A 20618-nucleotide genomic window follows, 5' to 3' on the forward strand; every position below is an offset into this window, starting at 1 on the left:
TGGAGTGACGAGATCTTTTTTGGGCGCCACGGTGGCAAGATGTTAACTCCCTCACCTGGTATACAGGAGGTACTGGGTTCGATCCCGACCCTGACGACGCCTGTATATTTAAAGTTTGCATGTTCTCCCCGTGATCGTGTGGATTTTTCTCTGGTCCCTCCGGTTTTTTTCCCACCACATTTAGAAACATACATTTAGAGTATTTGACTGCTATAAATTTCCTCGTGATAAGCCACTTCGTTGAGCTATCAGTTGTAGCCAGGTCGCTTGTGAAAAATTGCTATATAGCTCAGTGGGCCTTACCTGGTAAGATTGACATTGCTTAATTGTAATAGTTTAGTTGACGTGCCACAGCGAGAGGGATTGTGGCATTGCAAGACCACGAGGAATGACATCAGCGTGGGACGATCTTCATTCAGCAGTGGATAGATTCAGGCTGATGATAACGATAACAGGACTCACATGAATACAGACTCTGCTCCATCCTTGCCCTTGTCTCCAGTTCAGGGGGTGCTTGAACAAGCACATACTATGGGACTAGAGCCAGTCTGGCTCACCAGCGAGGTGAGAATGTTGCATCTATTTGAGGCCTCAAAAAACCCCACCTCGTGAATGGTTTCAACTCATTCCACAGACATGATGGAATCAGACTGTTTGCTCTTCTGCAGTCGCACTGTGGTTCAAAATTCATGCTCTTAATGTGCAAATGGGCAGTGTCTACAGCTGAGAATGATACGGAGTCACCTAAAAAGGGTCATCTTGAGGTCATTGAGGCATCGACGTGTAACACTTGTTTAAAACGAAACACTCAAGAGGAAAATTATTTTATGTTTTATTACTATACATGAATACAGATGTCTTTCTTAAATATTTCTATTAATTTTCTGACCAAGAAAAAAGGACAATGTGGTATTCTAAGACATTTCACAAAGAAACCATCTCCCAGCTGTTCAATGTAAGAAAATATTCATCAATATTGTGCATGAGCAATAAAGATACCTTGCACGACTAAATTATGATTGCCTTGATAAAATACTCTTACACAATTTTACATTTCACCATTTACACGTAATAAAATGAAGATATCCACGTTATAATTGTCAAAAATAATGTTTTAAACAATATTTTCAGTTTTAAACAACAAGATTTGTTCACTACTAGTGAATGATACAAACTAGGAAATTGTGAAATAATGTTCATAATGTTTACATTTTAGTTATATAAACAATGCCTACATATTTGCTAAATACAATTAAGGTGTTTGTTCTTCATGAAGTTTTTGAAGAAGATGACTTGGAAGATCCTGTGAATGTTCAAGGCTGTCCCAGCCTCGCTTCCAAATATTCTAATCTGAGGGTGATCTCTGCCAGTAAATTCAAAATTAAGGACTCTCAACGAAGTAGCACCTCATACAACTAGACGTCACCCTGGCGAGATGTTAACTATCTCGCCTGATATACAGGAGGTCGTGGGTTTCATCCCGACCATGACGCCTGCTGTATATTTGGAGTTTGCATGTTCTCCCCGTGGTTGTGGATTTTTCTCCGGGTTCTCCGGTTTTCCCCTCCACAGAAACATGCGTTTAGAGTATTTGGCTGCTATACATTTCCACATGATAAGCCACTTTGTTGAGCTATCATTTGTGGCAAGGTCGTTTGTGAAAAATAGCTATATAGCTCAGTGGGCCTTACCTGGTAAAATACAAAATAAATAGTTGAATAGTTTAGTTTAACTACATAACTGTACAAATATAACTGCCAAACTTATCATGAACTCTTTGTCAGCATAAACACATAACTGTAGGGGACTTGAGTCCCAATTGGAGAGATAACATTGTGTCTTGTATTTAATTAATTACTTCTACGTGACATTGGTCCCTGGGTGCGGATGAAAACAGTCATTTATATTCATCCTTCGATTATCTCAATTAGTCATGCATGCCATGGGTAATAAATAAAACACAGAGTGGCTGCACCATCCTCTCAAACAAGTTTTTTTTGCTTTGTCAGAAACAACAAGACATTAACCCATTTTCAAACATTTCTGCATCTCTCGAAATCTTCTTCTGGAATGTAGCCTGCAGAAAAACGCGTTATATCTATCGTACAGTTTATGACAATGAAAAGTTTTAAAAAATGCGACATTTTTCCATGAATCTGTTTGCACCTCCTCTTAAGAGGATGACCACTGGGCCTCGTTGATATCGACTCAAACACCAGGACTCGGCAGACAGAGGCAACCCGCTTCAGGTGCTAGCCACACGTCCCTCTCGTGCTGACCTCAATGGGTGCTCGCTAACAGTACCTGATGGAACAAAAACTAAGAATAGGCTTTACCCTTTCTGGGAATGAAAGGGGTCTTAAGATGTTCAATCACCAATTATATACCTATTGCAATGCATCAAGTCTGCATTAGCCACACAAACTTGTGACAAAACATGCAAACAATTATGCTCTCTGGTCTAACACTGGTGAGACAAGGCCGCATGGAAGGCATATTTTTGCCACACGTATGTGTGGTTAAATGCAGACTTGATGCCTTGCAATGGGTGTCTATTTTTTGGTGTTTGAACATGTTAACACCTGTTTTATTATCAGAAAATATAAAGCCTACTCTTATTTTTCCCATCATTTTAATACTCGAGAAAACAAGGTCCCACGGGTAGGGCAGCACTCGCTCCGCCAGTCTGTAAACTCCTACACAGGGGATATTCGTCCCATATTTGGCAAGGCTCAGAAGGATATGTGTGTCTCGGATGGCATCCAGCATGGTGTGCACGCTGGTGCGGAAGGCCACGATGGCCTCACACTTGCAGGGGTCCTCCACGGTCACCACCTTCCGCGCCTCCTCTGCAGGGCAGGGAAGGGGCGAGCAAAGAAGCCAAGCAGCGTACGCGCAGCCACACGCACGACAGACGACCCGCGCAGCCAACGGGGAATCGTCCACAGAACCACGCCGCAAAGCACGAGGCCAAAACCGTGGAAAAGGACATCAGATTACCGTTGAATCCCTTCCACGTCATTGTTTTCTTTTCATTTTAGCTTCCGATTTGTCCCAGTAACATTGTCCATAGTTCACGGAGAATAGATATATAAATACCATATTGTAACAGTTAACGTTTCGGAATATGGTTGGCATGATGATACGTGTCTTTAATAATATTGTAAACAAAAGTAAGCGTGGTTTGGGCTGGACATATCACTCGACATGATGATGGCTGGTGGTCGAGACTAATGATGGAGTGGTAGCAAAAGAAAGGAACGTGCTTGGGTAGACATCCTCGTCGAAGATTGGCCAATGAGATCAGCTCGTGTGCGAATAGATTGTTGCATTGTGCGACCGAGAGGGAGGCTGACAGCTTGGATAGACCATCATCCAGCAGTGGTTTGTTAATGGCTGATGATATTTTAAATGACAAAATATCAACTTAAGGTGGAATAAAATGTAACAAATAATAAATGTTTAACGATACTTTGGGTAATAGTTCATTTACGATATGTATATAATAAGCCACATTACGGTTCGGTTGTTGCCTACATTGGTTGGTAGATGCAGCCGTGAACACACCTTGTACCATATTTGTTCAAACACAAGCAGGAATTTGGACCTGTGGCACGATGTTATTCGCCTTTTGTACAGACATTACACACATGGGGTGAGCATTTTGAACCATCCACATTCAAGCGTAAAGGTATGTGACAGCACACAGGCTCAATGTTTGTGCACTTATGGTTCCGGCCGGAGCAAACACAGCACGATCTCTGACGCATACTTATAGCTCTGCCAGTGCCAAAAAAAATTGCCACGTGTTTAACTCGAGAAATCGGTAGACTTTCAACTAAAAAAATGCGAATAAGTTCAAGGTTGAAAACTTATTTTCGGCGAACATCACTCCTTTTATTTAAACGTATGGATTGCTTTGAGCTCGAACAAAGAAATAGGCCAACCTCTAATTGGGCACTAGCATTCGTTAAATGTATCCGGTTGGCATGGTGTTTGTCTACGCTGTGCTTTATTCATGTGAGGCAGTATCAAGCTGGCAGATTCTGGATCCATTACAACCAAAGATATAAGTAAAATATTTTTTTATACAGATACCATTTGCATACAATTTCAAACGTACATAGTATACGGGCTTTTAAACATGAAAGGAACTGTCTGCTTTCAGTTAAAGGGCATGAAGACAAAACAGGCGCCCCCTCCCCCAAAAAAAGACTTACCTTCACAGATCCTGCGTTTGAGCTTTTCTGCTATTTGTGGAACAGCAGAAAAGTTACGTGCGTAGAAAATGTGGTCATCGTCGGGATCAGAGGCGATTTCTTTAATCTCGGTCTCCACAGTCTGGCCTACGCCTATAGCAAACATCGTTATCCCTGCGATGGTACGTGCCGTGCACCAGAGGACACACACGCGGGCACAAAGCAATGAACACCACTCTTGCCAGGGGAATTGAAACTTGCAGAACCTAGCAGAGGCTTGAGCAGGAATATGGAAATTCTTCATTCATGACTGAGGTTGTACTTTTTTTCTGGTCTTGCAAATTAAATATACATAGCAGTCGCAAGTATGGATAGATTTCAATTGTATTTGGTCAGGCTTAAAAGATTTGCACTATGTTTTCAGACCTCAAAATTTGCATTCATTTCAAAATAGGAAATTGCATGCCGGGGACTAGATTTTCACACGTGCATTTTGTTAATTTAGTAACACATTTAATTTGTTAAAATATATTGCAGACGTGCAGCAGTGGGATTGGCGATTAGATCAAAAATACAATTGGACTTTGTGAGCATCCAGAGGGCGCATGCGACGTTTAGTTTTGTTTACGCGAACCACTTACGAGGAAAAATGAAGACTTCTTTTCAGCGAGCACGGCCTGAGAGGGGCAACAGGGTTAACGAGTGCTGCCGTATATCTCAGCGTGTGCGCTCCAAAATAACTGAGAAGAGATGAAGATAGGCCAACCATGCGTCAAAACATGCAATCCATTCCATAGAATGTTAAAAGGAGGGCCATGCGCTTCTTTGCTGGCGTTCTCTTGAGCATGCTTCACCAGGTTTGTGGATTAGGAGGTTAATCGTCTTCAGAACGACTCTGCCAGACACGGTGTGCTCACCTGCCTCCTTGGCCTGTGTGGTCCACGGGTTGATATTGTCCTGTGAGCGGCCGTCACTAAATATTATAGCCACCTTACGGGGGGGGGCCTTGCCGGGCACTGAAATGCCAGCAGCCACCTCTTTTCCAATGCCACCGGCTGGTGCAAAGCCCTGCGTTACCAGGTGGTGGAGGGCAATGCCCGTCATGGATCCACGGCCCATGTAGCGGACGCCTTTCACAGCCGCCTTGATGGCCTCTGCCGTGGTGTGCTGTCCGAGAGCAAGTTCCGTCTGGACGCGTGTTGAGTATTGAATCAGCCCCACGCGCGTCGCACCTGGACCCACCTCCAGGGCGTCCACCACACGGTTCACAAACTCCTTGATGTGCTCAAAGTTCTTGGACTTGACACTTTTTGAGCCGTCGACAACAAACACTACGTCTAAACTGGCCAACCTACATTCTGTGGAATCATCAACACAGGTGAGCGTCGCCATTTGCACATCTTCATCCTGTGTGGAGTTGCGACATCATCGGCACAGCCTCACGACAGATCGCTAGCCAACAAGTGTAACAAGCGAGGTGCGAAAGGGCGTTTCTTGAAATTGATTTCAAGCGTTGGCCTTGATTGTTGTGAACCTCCATGTAGAGGGCACCAACAGGGACACTAATGTGAACAGAAGGGGTGTGCTTTCTCCTGCTGTTGATAGATGTGCTACTGCTCAACAGCGCTAATGTTCTTTTACCCTGAGTGGGAAGAAAGTGTGAGCAAAACAGAAAAGGGGGAAATAACGAATGGAAAACGCTGGCCAAGGATTTGTCTTTTTTCCCTCAATACCCATGGGGCGTGCTTACATTTATTCTCTGAATTGTTAATAGATGTTGGTCGTAAATTAAAGCCTGTGTGTACTAATTTGCCTAATTAGTGTTTGTTAATCTCAAGCGTGCCTTCCCAAGAGTACGTGGAGTTGTAAATAGCCTTGCCATTGAGGGAGGATTTTGTCTCTGGGGTATTACTGTATTGCTCTTCTAAAGGGGAGTAAGTGGGGATGTAATGTAACCAACATCCTTGTTCATGAAATGAATTAAATGAATGATTCTGTATCATCGTGGATATTATGATGATATTTCAATAAGTAAAGAGACTTTAAACATTTCGATGTAAAGCTTTCGTGACTGCAGGGATTCATCTTCTTGGTTCTTTCGGTAAAGTCACGTAGAATGGAAATAATAAAATAATAAAAATGAAACATAATAAAATTCTACGTGAATTTACCGAAAGAACCAAGAAGAAGACTTTTAACAATTCCACAACCAATGTTAGTGCAATTCAGGTACAATTACAGTAGTGAATGCAGTGTGATCCTGGTTCTTACACGCAATATTATTTTTTTCTAGTTTATCTGCTAAGAAGGAGATGTATCAAGTGGGCAAAGATGACAGTAACCGTGCACGACTATACATTGCTAGTGGCTGGCAAAAAAAATTAGAGGACGACAGTAAAGCAAACGGGCATTGCCATTGTGGTGCCTCGTTCACCAGGTTTCCGTCATGACGGCAATGTATATTCATCTCAATGCACCCATTCGGAACACGTTTCCAATTGTCATTATTAAGGGCAGTACACGTTACACGTATTCATCGGCAATTGCTTAATTCTGCAATAAACCTCACTTGTCTTTACATCCTCAGAGGTAAAAAATAAAACTCACTGATATTAGAATTATAAATTGTGCAGGGGTGCTGCCATCGTTGATCACGTGATACATCTGCTATCTGGTGCAAATATGTGGACATTAACGTTTTGCACGTGAAAATACAGGTCACACCCCATTCGATATCCTTTTTTTGTACCCAGTCGCACTGACTTAAAGGAGAGTACAGAGTTAATAAAGTATATTTCCTTATTGAAATGCCCTCGTATTATGACAATACATATCATAAGATTGCTTATGATTTGGTAATAATATCAACAATGGCTGGTAATTATGACAATGGAGATGATTATGTCAATGGTCATATTTTTTACTCTGGTGTTTTGCGATCAGTACTGCAAGTACTGTTATTTTGATGTGGTGGATTGTATGCATCTGTAGTAACATTTGGTATTTAAAAATAAAAAAAATCTCAAATTGTTTTCCGATTGTGCTATTGGCTTCATGTCATGAAATTACGAATCTTTCTCATTTAAGATCTCGTACAGAGCAGTACAACTCTCTATGTTTGGGCATGATCCACACAAGTGCATATCACAGAGCTTCCTCTGAAATCCCTTCAAGTGATTACCGGTCCCACTCACTGCCACTGCGAATAATGTTCGACGCTTGACAGTCCAACTGATATAATTAATTATCAGAGCTGGAGTTTCGCAAAAGTAATTGCGGAAACAAATTTAATATGTTGGTTTTATTAACGTGGTGACCGGGGTGAGACCATCAACTCACGACATTTAATCATGGGCGGCTGCCTCCATTCGAATGCAGGGTCTCAGCAGTGCCAGCTCTGCACTCTGAGCCATCCAGCCAACTTACACTGTAGCTATTTCATTTAAGAGTATGGCTTTCATTTTTAATACACGTAAGCGGTGGATTTCATCTATTAGTATTGTTAGCATGACCATGCGTGACATTAGGATGTATGGGATGTATGTGATTAGTGGTGTGATATGAACTCACGTCTGCAAGTCTTGCCATCACCGTTGAGGTTGTACCCCTGACTGCATTGGCAGTAGTAGGAGCTCGCAGTGCTCACGCAGATATGCTCACAGCCATGCTCAATTGTGGCACAAATGTCAAGCACAAGGCCTGTGAGTGAACACATCGGGGACGCTTTCAACCGCAATTAAACATCACAACCATGGTTGCCGCGATATGCCGATAATACAATATACCGTGCAATATAAGGGCCAAGGTTCGTTGTTGCAAAACATATTAATAAAAAAAATATCGTGATTATCACCGCTCAGGCAATATTGTTTTAATAGCTTAATTATATATATTTCTGAAACATTAAATAAGCCACTTAATAAATCAAGTTGTTAAAATTGCTATTTTCCATTATTCTTTACTCTGGTGTTTTGCCATCGGTAATGAAAGTGCTGTTATTTTGATGTGTTGGATTGTATGAATCTATCTGTCCAAAAATGTTGTAGTTTTCTTTTTAATTGTCTTTTTCTCCAATTGTATTCCAATTGCACATTTTTTTTCAGAATAATTGATGGCACAACTATTTATGTGTAGAATGTCATCTTTTTGTCGTTCATTTTATTATTTTGCAACGGGCAGCATGCGCACTGTAAGCATTATACATTGTAAAGTTGAATGCTCAGAAAAAAACTTATGCCAGGTGTATGCTGAGTGCATTGCAGTTGAAGAACTATTTAAAATGTATACAAAATAGAAGACGTGAAAAATATTATTGGAAATGGATTTTGCAATAATTGTCACATCATGAAATTTAACATCGTATCGTGAAAAATTATATCGCAGCAACCATAGTCACAACCAACACAGAAACGGGGCAGAAATTGCCTACAAGTTCAATGTGTCTGGCGTAGCAGCTAATGACGCAAGAGGGTCCTTACGCGAGCAGGTTTTTTTGTCCTCATTTAAGATGTATCCTTCATTGCACCGACAGTAGTAGGAGCCGGGAGTGTCGACACAAATGTGTTGGCATCCATGATTAACCACGGAACAGAGCTTCTTGACTAGAGAAAAACAAGTGACGCAATGTTGCCATAACTATGACATTAGTAAACAAACACAAAAACACACTCGAAGAAACGTAATAGTGCATGGACATGCACGCAGTTTAAATAAGTACTATTTTATGACATGAGGATGAATTTATATAATCAAGCAAAAATATGCAGTTGCTGCAGATTCTTCCACAATATAATATCTAAGTAAATGTAACACTTTCCATACTTCCGCTAAATATAACTTACAAGTTCTGTACAAATACATGAATAGACGAATGAACAAATACACACTCACAATTACTAGTGTAATGGCAGTGTAATTAAGTCGTCTGGAAGTCAAATATGTACCTTTTCCCCCAATTACGAGTAATCACATTTTAAATAACAATTTTGTCTAAGTGTAATGGACCTTGACCAGAATTCTAAAGGATACAATTAAAACCTTTGGCTCATTTAACATTGCTGTTTGCCCCTCATTTACTGCATAGACCACAGTTGTCCTAACACAATGTCAATGTTAAAACGATGATAACAATTTAAAACAGTTCCCATGTACACGCAAAAAAAAACCCGAGGTTCATTAAACAACACTGCTAATTTTATTGGAATCACTGAAGCATAATTGTCACTGAATTCTACTTATTTAGTATATTAATTATTGCTGTTCGCGAAAACAGCTGGAGATGTACATGTTTTTTGTTGTGTTAATGGAACATCTCATTCCTCTCATTAGCACCCACAAACCTCCTTTCAAACATCACAACCTAGCACTTCCCCTTTTAGATCCCCCCCCCCCACCAGCATTAAACAAAACGCGTGTTCAGGTGGCAGGTGAGCGAGCTAGTAGTGTTTTGTGTGAGAAACTCCAGCAACATGCAAAAGTTAAACACAAAGTGTCGACAGCTGGGAGAAATTATATTGTCCTGTACATTAAACCTCGTCTGCTCGATGTTTCGTTGTGGTCGTTTCTAGCAAACTGTGCCCAAACACGTGGGGGGGTTTCTGTCTGTGCGACGAGCCATTTGCCTCGTGTCAAGAGCAGCGCTGGGAGGTGTTGTCAACACGAGGGGCTCATGGAGTTGTGGTTAGCAACGAACTACGCACAGCGTGAGCCCCGAAAGTGGCATATGGGTCAAGGAAGCATCAATAATGCAGGTTTTGGTTGCAAGCGGTGTGGAAACTCAAACAGCGCGGCAGAAAATGCAAGCAGAATGCAGTGAGCAACCACCAATCCCCCCCTCCCCTCCATCGATGTTACAATATTGACAGGGTACTGTCGAATAATCGTCAAAAGACAAGCGGGAACTCGCGAGCAAAGATATTCGTGTAAAGTGTAAAGAAGCTGTTTGTTTGTTTATTTTATTAAAATCATGTGACTAAAATGTGTACGCTTGGAAGAAGACATTTCATGAATATTGATTTCACATGTTTATGACATCTCAATGTACAGCAATGCATACTGTAAATATGTATGCTATCTTCCAAATGCTATGCATTCATTTATTACATTTTGTTGACTCAGTACGGTGTTTAGATGCCTTCCTGTTATTATACTGACTAATATGTAGCATTCACCCTCTCACTGGATGGACCATTCTGCCCCCAGCCTTATGACTGTATGACTTCCTTTGGTTGTTTACACAGTGTACATTGTGCATCTTGCATGCACTCACACATGTAGCTCTCTGCTTCTCGTCCGTAAATGAATGCATGAGTATTACTTCCCTGCCGTGATTTCACACTGTGCCTAGACTGTGTAGGTGAAGATGTGTACGTGTACCTGCTTAAGTCTAGTTGTTTACGTGTAAATGCAGAGTCCGCGAACTTTATACCAACGTAGCATTACTGATCCATGCAATCCACCCTCTGCAGAGTAAGCGCCTCTGTCTAGAACAGGCATGTCCAAAGTCCAGCCCGCGGGCCAATCACGGCCCGCGGGCAGATTTCATACGGCCCGCAGCTTCGGTAAGAATAAATACATCATAAAACTCATGGAAATTTAAGGTATTCTATACAGTTTGTTCAATGTTATCTGACTGAATTAAAGGCAGAACTGCGTTTTTAGAGTTGTTCACGTCTGCCTGAGTGGCTTATATTTGGTTACATTGTCATTTGAAAAATAAAGGTAATTGTGACAATGAAAATTGTTTTATAACAGTGTGTATTGCCACGTAACTTTTGTGGTTAAATTTTTTTCAAAAGGAACTATTGGCCCCCGGGCATCTTCACTTTATCAAATGTGGCCCTCTTTGCAAAAAGTTTGGACACCCCTGGTCTAAAATCTCACTTCAATTCGCAACGCTTTTTGCATAGAACATTAAATGTAGCACGTACGCATGTTTTATGCAACTGATTGTGACTTCCCTTACTACCAGCGTACAAAATGGAACGTGTCCACTCTGACACGAGCGTTATAATAAAATGTATACACACTTTAAGGAGGTGCAATGTATTCTACCCAATTGTTTGTGCACTCAAATGCTTATGCAATGTTACAATACGGGGGGGGGACATCTTTAAAATAGAATTCTTTTTTAATCAGTCAGAAAATTTTGCTCCATTTTTTGTCCCTCTTCATCACCGATCACGAACGAGAGTTACCATTATCATTGCACCGTTCAAATTCAAGCTGAGTTGTGTAGATTATTTTGCTAAATAATTCCCATACATTTCTATTTTGTCAATTTAAAACTAACTTTCACAAACGCTTGCTGTTTTATACTGATTGCATTCTAATTTTAACTGACTTTTTAAGGCAAGTTGCACAAAAGACACGCAATATTTACAGACTGTCTGGCAAGCTATTGCAATGTCTCCCATTGGCAAGCACAGTTTTAACATGAATGGTTCATTTGTTTCCAGCCTGAGAATTTGTATCTGACTGACATGTTTCTCATTATTTACAGAAAGCATGAAAACTGCTTTGGAGAAAGGGATCTGTCCGATTTCCCAAAACTGATGTTTGTTACTGAGCTTTTACCTGGTGTATAAATAAAGGAATAATAGGAAATGCACTAGATGAATTCCCTTCAAGTGTCCAATGTCTGAACCATTCCATGCTAGAGGGCACACCTTTGTTCAAAATGCATTCTCAAGTGACATCTCTTATTTTACTAAACTTTTTGACACATTTTGGTAATCATTCCTGACCTCTTTCAGTCATTTCATCTTTCTAATTACAATTTTCCAGTAACTTTTTTCTTATTAATACAAAAAAGTAAGTGAATATCAATATAAGGGTTTGTGAAGCCAAAAAAACTATTAAATTATAATGATCGGTAGCAACTTTTTATGTCCCTTGTGTCAGATTGGTGACTAAAATAACAACAACACCACCACAACTACAACTATCCTCCCTCAGCCAACGTTTTGTGAGATTATTGCGTAAATAGAATGCAAACTTGAGAAATAACGTGTTAACTAATGAGTCAGATTGGGTGAAATTATGTTAACTCCCTCGCCTGGTATACAGGAGGTTGTGGGTTCTATCCCGACCCTGATGCTTGTCCTGAATATTTGGAGTTTGCATGTTCTTCCTGTGGTCAAGTGGATTTTTCTCCTGGTCCTCTGTTATTCCCGCTACATGTAGAAACATGCGTTTAGAGTATTTGACTGCTATACATTTCCACGTGATAAGCCACTTGGTTGAGATACCATTGTCCGTGGAAATCCAAAGGCAGGTTGTTAATGAGGCGCAGCGATAGTTCTGCTGCTGAGTGCAAGGGTAGGGTGAGGCTCACGTGAACAGGTCTTCTTGTCGGCGTTGAGCGTGTAGTTATCATAACATTTGCAGTGGTAGGAGTTTTGCGAGTCCACGCAGATCTGCTCGCAGCCGTGGTCCACCACGGCGCACAGTTTCACACCTGTGAAACGCATAGGTACGCACAAATAAAATTGCACATAAGGCGGGTGAAACGAAATCTTTACTGGAAATCCGTGGAGATGTATTGATGTGCAATATCATGTGTATGTGTGGTTGGAGTGATGGTGCAGTGGTTAGGACCCTGTTCTATGCCTGAGTATAATTCTCAGTTTCGACAAACACCAGTGGTGAGTAATTGCGTCATTCGGTCTTGCCCCCCCACCACCCCTCTTCACTAACCTGCACTAATCAGCACGGTGAAGGATGGTCAAAACCCCCCATGACGAACGCAGGGTAGAGAGGCCTTTTTTCAACAGTGGATTGACAAAGAGCTATAATTATTAATACATTATTGTTATGTTACGTGCACACATCGTGAAGGATTAGCAGCAAATTGGAGAGTGGCATCAGCAGAGATAAGCTCCGAGCAATAGTTTGGAAATGTCTGACAGTGACAATGGGGATGGTCACCAGGTTTAACATGGAAATGGAATGGTAATAATGCACCACATAACACGTCAGCTTTTGCGACCAATATTCTTCATAATAAAGGTTTTTGGGTTAGAGCGTGTAAATACAAATGCGTTGTTAAACCATTACCACCGGGCACATCCAGTTAGTAAGGTTCGTCTCGTGAACAAAAGGTGCCAATTAGCAATTACTTCAGCATATCGGTGTGATGGCGAGTAAATCCACAACATTTACAATTGAGTAAGACGGTTCAGTGGTGATCGCCTGCTGAAGCTGGTTGTAATCACGAGCGATGAGTCTTGCTCAATTGGAAATGTTGTGGGTTTACTCGCCATCACACCGATGAGCTGAAGTAATAGCTAATTGACGCGTTTTGTTGTATGCATATTGATACTTCTTTCACACCAATCATAGCCAACCATGTTAATCAGGGGAATGTCACATGACAAACCTTACTAATTGGTTGTGTCGGGTGGTGGTGGGTTAATGGCACATTTATATTGAAGCGATCTAACCAAAAAACCGTTATTATGGTTCTCAACTATAGCAATGTGTCATGGTGGCCCCACGAGTAGGGCGTTTTATATTTACACAGTGGTCAGTGTGTGGACACTATATTTACACCTCGTGAATAATCTAATCAGACTTTGTAATGGTTCTACTAATCAGTGACGTAGCGCGGTTGGCATGTGCCCTGGTGAAAGGAATGAAAATGCACCTTCTGGCAACCGCACCGCATACGCAGCCAATAGCTACACCAAGGCTTTGAAGACAAACTATAAACTCCGCAGGTGTTTGTGGCCCCCTGTAGCTTTTCATTATCATTTTTTTCATTTTAACACTGCCCCCTGCAAGTAGTCATAGCCCCTGAACTCCTTGAGTGTGCACTGGACACTGAGTTGAGAACCACTAATTAACTGTTCCATGTATTGCGTACGCATTTCATATGCTAGGTGCGTGGTTTGTGCTAAGAACCCGACCACCTGAGTTTGATTCTCAGCAATGGTTAACATAATTGGACACATACGTACTGTATTCACTCGTGATGGTCATCGTATAATTTGAGTTAAATGACGATTGTGTAATTTCCCACGAGACTTAAAGCAGTGTAGAACTTTTGTTAAGCCTGAGGTATGAACGAAACTAATCAACCTAAAAAGCCTTCGTTTTGTGAGAATCATATCAGAAAATTTAGGTTTTGTATTTTTAGAATAATAGTACAAGCATATACTGTATAACATTGGTGACAAACTTCATCATCCTATCTCTTCAAAAAGGTCATTACAATGTAGATGTATCCCTCGATTTCCGAACGGTTGGTTTACGAATTTTCACGATAATGCAATTGACAAATTACGGACATTTCGATTAACGAAATCTAATTTTCGTGTGAGTGAAATATCACACGGAATGCGCCATGAGATCAGACAAAAGAACCCGGCAGCCTGCGTCATCCATCCGTGACAGCATCACTGCGTATCTACAGTGCAACGGTAACGTCTCCACATCACCTTTCCAATCATTCTAACATGCAGATCTCTTGGTGAGAAAATGTAAATGCTCAAGATTTTGGAAATCTTTTTGGTGACCCCCGCTATGTATGGCAAGGTGATGGTTTTGATTGGGTCCTCAGATGGTTCTTTCCCAACGGTTGGGGTGATAATTTTACGGATTATGTGGTCCGAATATCCATCCATCTTGAGAGCATGGTGTACGTGTTCCAGTTCACTGGCTAGGTGATGATGGTCGGAGATACATAGAGCTCTATGGTGTAGAGTTTTGATGAGGGAATTATTCTGGGATGGATGGTGGTGGGAGTCAGGTTTTAGGTAGGCATTTTTACGGGTGGCTTTCCTATAGACAGAGTGTCCCATTGAGCCATCTGGTCTCTTTTCGATTGGAACATCTAAAAATGGTAGCTTGCCATCCTTTTCCACCTCCATGGTGAATTTTATGGCTGGGTGTATGGAATTAATGTGGTTGATGAATTGTGTTTTTGTATTGTGAAAAGTGATATGTGTTTATTTGCTATTCACAAGCATCTCCAGAACGTAGCCCTCGCGAATAACGGAGGAATACTGTTTGTGATTCGCGTAGACTTAAGCTCTGATTCACCACAAAACCTGTCCCGGAACTTGAGGCTGAGCTTCTCAATGACGCCATAGGACTCCACGTAGTAGACATGCTCCTCATCAGGATCAGTGGCAATGGCCTCCAAGGAGGAGACTTCCGCCTGGTCCACACCGACGGCGTAAATCACGATGCCCGAGGCCCTCGCCTGCTCCGAGACCTCTACTACTCGGTCCTGGGGTCTCCCGTCCGTCACCACGATGGCCACCTATCAACCACACAAGTACACACAGTGGCCACGGTGGCAAGATGTTAACTACCTCGTCTGGTATAGAGGAGGTGGGTTCGATTCCGACCCTAATGTCTGTATATTTGCAGTTTGCACGTTCTCCCAGTGGTCGCGTTCATTTTTCTCCGGGTCGTCAGATGTAGAAACATGTGTTTAGAGAGTATTTGGCTCCTATACATTTCTACATAATTCACTTTGTTGAGCTATTCTTTGTGGCCAGGTCGCTTCTGAAAAAAACAATTATATAGCTCAATGGGGCTTACCTGATCAAATAAAAGTAGTTTAGTTTATCAAACATCTTATGTACCAAATATGATTTTTAAGGTTAGGCTGTTCAGCATTTCTTCTTCCAAGCTTTTGCCATGCACTCAAGTGGCTATCTTAAGGAGTTACAGTGAGGTTTCCATGAGTTCCCTTTGAGGAGTGTTAGTGTAGTTGTTAACGAAACAAAGGTATTTTACACAATGTATAGAATAATACATTTTTATTAAGCCCAGCCACATATTACCTTAACAGCCCTGGTGCTACTCAACCTCGCAGCATCACAAACCATTGCTCTCCATATACCACCCAGCCAAAACACAGACTCGAAATGGTCATTCACAACAGCGAAATGCAGTGGTTACATAAGCAGTGCATCACTGGCGACATTGTTAGTGCACTGCGCTGTGAACCAGGTGACCTGATATTGATTCCGAGCCACAGCTTCAATTAAACGTCTCGTATAGTTTAAGTGTTGGGCATTCGTGCAATCTTTATTTTACTTAAACATCTCTGAGATGCCTTTATTGATATGAGGTGCGTTTTATAAGGATACTTATTGATTCATTTAAGCAAAGGAATTGAAGATACAAATAGAGTCCCCGCCGACCGAGGCTGAAACAGCACCAGGCCACAACCACCACCACCTCCTCTCAAACTTAATCGAGCCCTGCGTGCCGCCGTCACACCTTGGGGATTTTCTTGGACGGCGGGCGGGCGCCCTCCTTCTCCGTGAAGGCCACGTCCATGGCGTAGCGGATCGCCAGGCCCGTCATGGTGCCCGTGGAGAGCGGATCGATACCCGCCACCGCCTTCTTCATGTCATCCTTTTTGAAGAATGTGTTGAAGGAGAACTCGTTCTGCACCGTGCTGGCGTACTGCAGCATAGCTACGCGGGTGCCGTCGGGGCTGATGTCCAGCGAGTCGATAACATCGATCATGAAGAGCTTCACCTTCTCGAACTCGTGGATGCGCACGCTGCGAGAGCTGTCGATGATGAACAGGAGGTCGAGGATCTTGCTGGTGCACTGCCCACCTGCGAGAAGCACACGTGAGTGATGTCAGATTCGATTTTTTTTACTTTTCAGTTTCTTCTTAGAGCAATTTTTTTTTATTTTGCACAAGTTTCAAAAGTCGCGTCAGCATGCATTATTCTTTTAGGCAAGCCAGTTTAGATTGTCCACGGAGTGACTTGCTCATGCCAACTGAATGTGGAATTTGTACCTTTAGTTCAAGATATATTGATAAGCATCAATTTATTAAAATGCATTCTAGTAGCATCATAACATGAGATGAACAATCGATTCAGAAATCCTGCGACTTAGTGCACCCTGTGTGCCAAAGGATGGCTGCAAAAGACATGTTTCACAGGATCTCTCCCAAAAAAGACCTTTTCTTCATGTGGCCTAATTTTTTTACTATCCTTCACACATTGGGGGTTGTACTTCCTCAAGCCCTCTGCAATGCAATTATGTGAACATATAGCAGTCAATGCAATATATTTTTGTTTATTGTCAGAGCTAGAATTTAGCCAAAGATGAAGCGCAAAACTAAATTGATGAACCGATTTAGGCAGTGGTGGCGCATGACTGTAATCCAGCACTGTGGAGGCAGCGAGGGTGGTGGTTCAAACATATTGTGGGAACTTCCTTCCCTTGGGTGTCGACGTGCCATACCCTGGATTGCCAGGAGAAGGAGGTACAGCAAGTGGACTAATCGCCATCTGTTTCATTTTGAACTGGAGTGTTGCCCTCTCATGCGCGTGGGTTTTCTCAGAGTGCAACGGTTTCCTCCCACTTATATCACATCTTTAATTAAAAAAGTAAAAATGTGTACGCTAACACAGTGTGGCTTTCGTGCATAAAAAGCTAAATGTAAAATGTAAATAGTTCTTCATGGGTGGCAGAAACCCAGATTCAAGCTCAGGTGGTGCCGCCATAGCACGCTGACATCTTAACCACCCAGGCACCTCGGTACACTTCTTTTGTTTAATTTATTCCCACGTCAACTGCTCAGAATCACATTAAATGCGTTTTGCTTCTCTCTGTTAAGTGTCTCATTACCACATTTACCATTATGTCAACTCATCTCCCTCTGCCCCAAAGCATTAAAACTTTTGTTCCTTCTGCTCTTCCCTTCAAATAATTCCGATGGTGGAAGTCAGCCAGGTTATACAGTCTCATTTAGAACCATTATATATGCAAACTGTATTCTGTTTTTTGCATATTTTTTTAATAGAGGGAATGATGTTGACTTTTAGTGCATAATTTATGTGTTGGAACCAACACTAGGTGGAAATGTCCTTCTATTAAAATAAAAATTGTTGGCAGAAGAGTTAATTCTGCAAATACTTAAATAGAAGTCTAGAATCATAAACGTAATTTGAAAAGATCATGCATAGAAAGACAGAACACTTGCTGTTGTGACAAGGTATTTGATTAAAAATGTACATTTTCACTTCCCACGTTCCTTGCAATGAACCGCTTGAGTCCTGAGACTGGTTAGACAGTACCTCTGTTATATCCATCACATGCAACTCATTGGATTCTGACAACATGAATGTAAGGCAATTTTCTGTGGAAATCAAACGCGAAATGAACCATGCTTGCAGTGAATTCCAATAGAATACGAACTCATGCTATTTTGCTAAATGTATGCCAATTTAAAACACAAATGTCAAGCAATTCGGTAACGGAGGAATAATCATTTACATTCCACGACTAAATGAAGGTCTTCCCGTGCTGTGTGAGTCATGGAGGTTATTTTACCACGCTCCACAATCTGATCAGAGCAGGTTAGTGAAAGGGGCGGGGGGCAGGACCAGTCAGTTCGATATCATCACTGATGTTAGCCATGGCTGAGAATCAAACTCAGGTAGCCAGGTTTGTCACGCAATGCATGAACCACCGGACCACCACTCCCTCCAGAATAAAAATGTTTTTATCTTGCAGGTGCTTAAATATTCATCTTCATTTCCATGCATTCATTTTTAAAAATAAATATATTTCCAATCAATTCAACCAGGCTTAGCTCAATTATGTAACCAGTATAATTCCCAGGCATTTATGCGTACCTCTGAGATTTACGGAATGAGTGAATTGCTTAATGTCAAATTGTAGTTTAAAAGGCATGAAAGAAGAAAGCAATTTTCCTGCATAATTTATATTTTTACTGCATATATTTCATTATTTTCAATTTCCTCTCTAAAGGAAAACAATCTTTTGATCACCAAATATACACACGGTAATTTATAGCGCACATTTAATGAGATCACCACTAATATAAGCACGGACCGTTGAGATGTGCAAACATTTCATCAAAGGTTGCTTTGTGGTCCAAAGCATACAGTGGTTTTGTCAGCACACGGAGGTGGTTTTGAGCCTGATTTGTTTGGAAGTTTCACACGAAATAGGGTTCATGACAATTACAAAGAAGCCCAATTGTGCTAAAGCAAAATTATAAACACAATCTTGTAATTGATATGCACACATGTTGTACACGTGTCATTCAAAGGCATTTCACATTCACTAAATATTGTTAAAATGCCACTGGTGTTCAGTTAATTACTTGTATTAAAAAAAACACATTTCAGCTTCAAAGCTTACACCAGATACAATATTTCTCATAATGAGAAGCTTGGAAAATGTACTGCAGAAAGCTGCATTGTGCAGAAATACCTGCTTGGGCGGCATTGCTTGTAGCTGGTGACTGCAAATTGATTTCAAATGTAGGTCTGAACTTGTCCTTGCTACTAGGCACACGCGTCCTCTGTGCCAAAGCAGGAATGGTTAAAATTAAGCTGATGACCAAAATGGACCAGAAACATGGCCTATCTATTGGAGCCATAGCTTAACACCGGTCACGGTCCTTTCACTGCAATGAAAGACTTGCTGGAACACACCGAGAAGGGACCCTTTTAAATGGGATGGTCCAGACACCTTGCTCAAGAATGTTGAACTGATGAGCAAAGAGAGGTTTGCACTGAAATATTTGTGGCCAAAAATTTTTCCAAGATCCGGATCTCCTCTGTCAGCTTTGTGTGTCTCTGACAGCTTTACACAAATATGAGGAATTTAATATTGGGTGCAGCGCAGCTATTGCAGTCTAGGACGTTTGACATTCGCTGAATGTTAAAAATGCACCGTTGTTTGTATAGAATCGGTGTGTTACATTTGGCACACCTTTGCCCTTAAAATAGGAATGTTATGTGCTCATTGCCTCGTAATAAGTAACGAGAACATTGCACGTTAAGGCCATACAGTCATTAGAACTGTTACAAAAAGTAAATGAGCTTAGGGAGGACACGTCGCTATTTGGGATGATGGAGTGGCAGCCAAGGACTTGGATGCATAGGATTTCCACTGATGCGATGGGGCGATGAAGTCAGCTCGTCTGCAGGTGCTATGTGGATCACTTTGATTCATGTAGCCAAGAGTGGTTGTTCTCATTTGTAGACAGCACATTACAGGTTTCCATGACCTCTGCTTAAGAAGTGCTTGTAATATTACCTGCATAAATGCGGTCCCTTTAGACGCAGTTCCATTTAGATGCTTATGAATCAATGGTTATTGTATCGCATCATGCATACTCAATATTTCAATTGACATCAGCCCCTGCATGAAACGCAAAGGTTGGTGACCTGTTCCTTGAAACTTCGCCAGCATTTTAGTTGTAGCCATTCATCTTCAAGCTACAATATCATTGTTGCGGCGATGGATGGCCCACAAAAAAAAGAAGCGTTGGGTTATGAAGTTCACGTGATTTACTATAAAACTGCACATGCTGATGCCTACAATGAGCGTAATTCATCATAGACTTTTGTGGTACATGTGTAGTGACATAGAATGGATCACTACGGCGCGTTGCGCTGG

At 41.5% G+C, this 20618-nt stretch overlaps 1 protein-coding gene across 1 annotated transcript; it reads right to left on the reverse strand.

Annotated features, from left to right (window-relative positions):
• Positions 1-819: 819 nt before the first annotated feature.
• LOC144718841 (matrilin-1-like) lies at positions 820-19650 on the reverse strand. Its single transcript, XM_078594409.1, has 10 exons — positions 19425-19650; positions 16437-16783; positions 15243-15465; positions 12535-12657; positions 8678-8800; positions 7770-7898; positions 5117-5557; positions 4221-4373; positions 2745-2849; positions 820-1369 (listed from the first exon to the last, which is right to left on the reverse strand). Exons 1-10 carry the CDS (start codon positions 19591-19593, stop codon positions 1314-1316), a joined length of 1869 nt encoding a protein of 622 aa, XP_078450535.1. The 5' UTR covers positions 19594-19650; the 3' UTR covers positions 820-1313.
• Between the last annotated feature and the right edge of the window lie 968 nt (positions 19651-20618).

This window comes from Lampetra planeri, chromosome 5, assembly GCF_965212315.1.
Source record: "Lampetra planeri chromosome 5, kcLamPlan1.2.h2, whole genome shotgun sequence".
In the NCBI taxonomy this organism is placed as follows: domain Eukaryota; kingdom Metazoa; phylum Chordata; class Hyperoartia; order Petromyzontiformes; family Petromyzontidae; genus Lampetra; species Lampetra planeri.

What these genes read in the sequence shown, in the direction of transcription:
- LOC144718841 (XM_078594409.1), bottom strand. Translation starts at nt 19,593, where the DNA reads ATGGCTCCAATAGATAGGCCATGTTTCTGGTCCATTTTGGTCATCAGC. An exon ending in AAGCAATGCCGCCCAAGCAG is followed by an intron (nt 16,784 to 19,424) that starts GTATTTCTGCAC and finishes TGCTTCTCGCAG; the next exon opens with GTGGGCAGTGCACCAGCAAG. An exon ending in GTTCCGGGACAGGTTTTGTG is followed by an intron (nt 12,658 to 15,242) that starts GTGAATCAGAGC and finishes TGCGTTTCACAG; the next exon opens with GTGTGAAACTGTGCGCCGTG.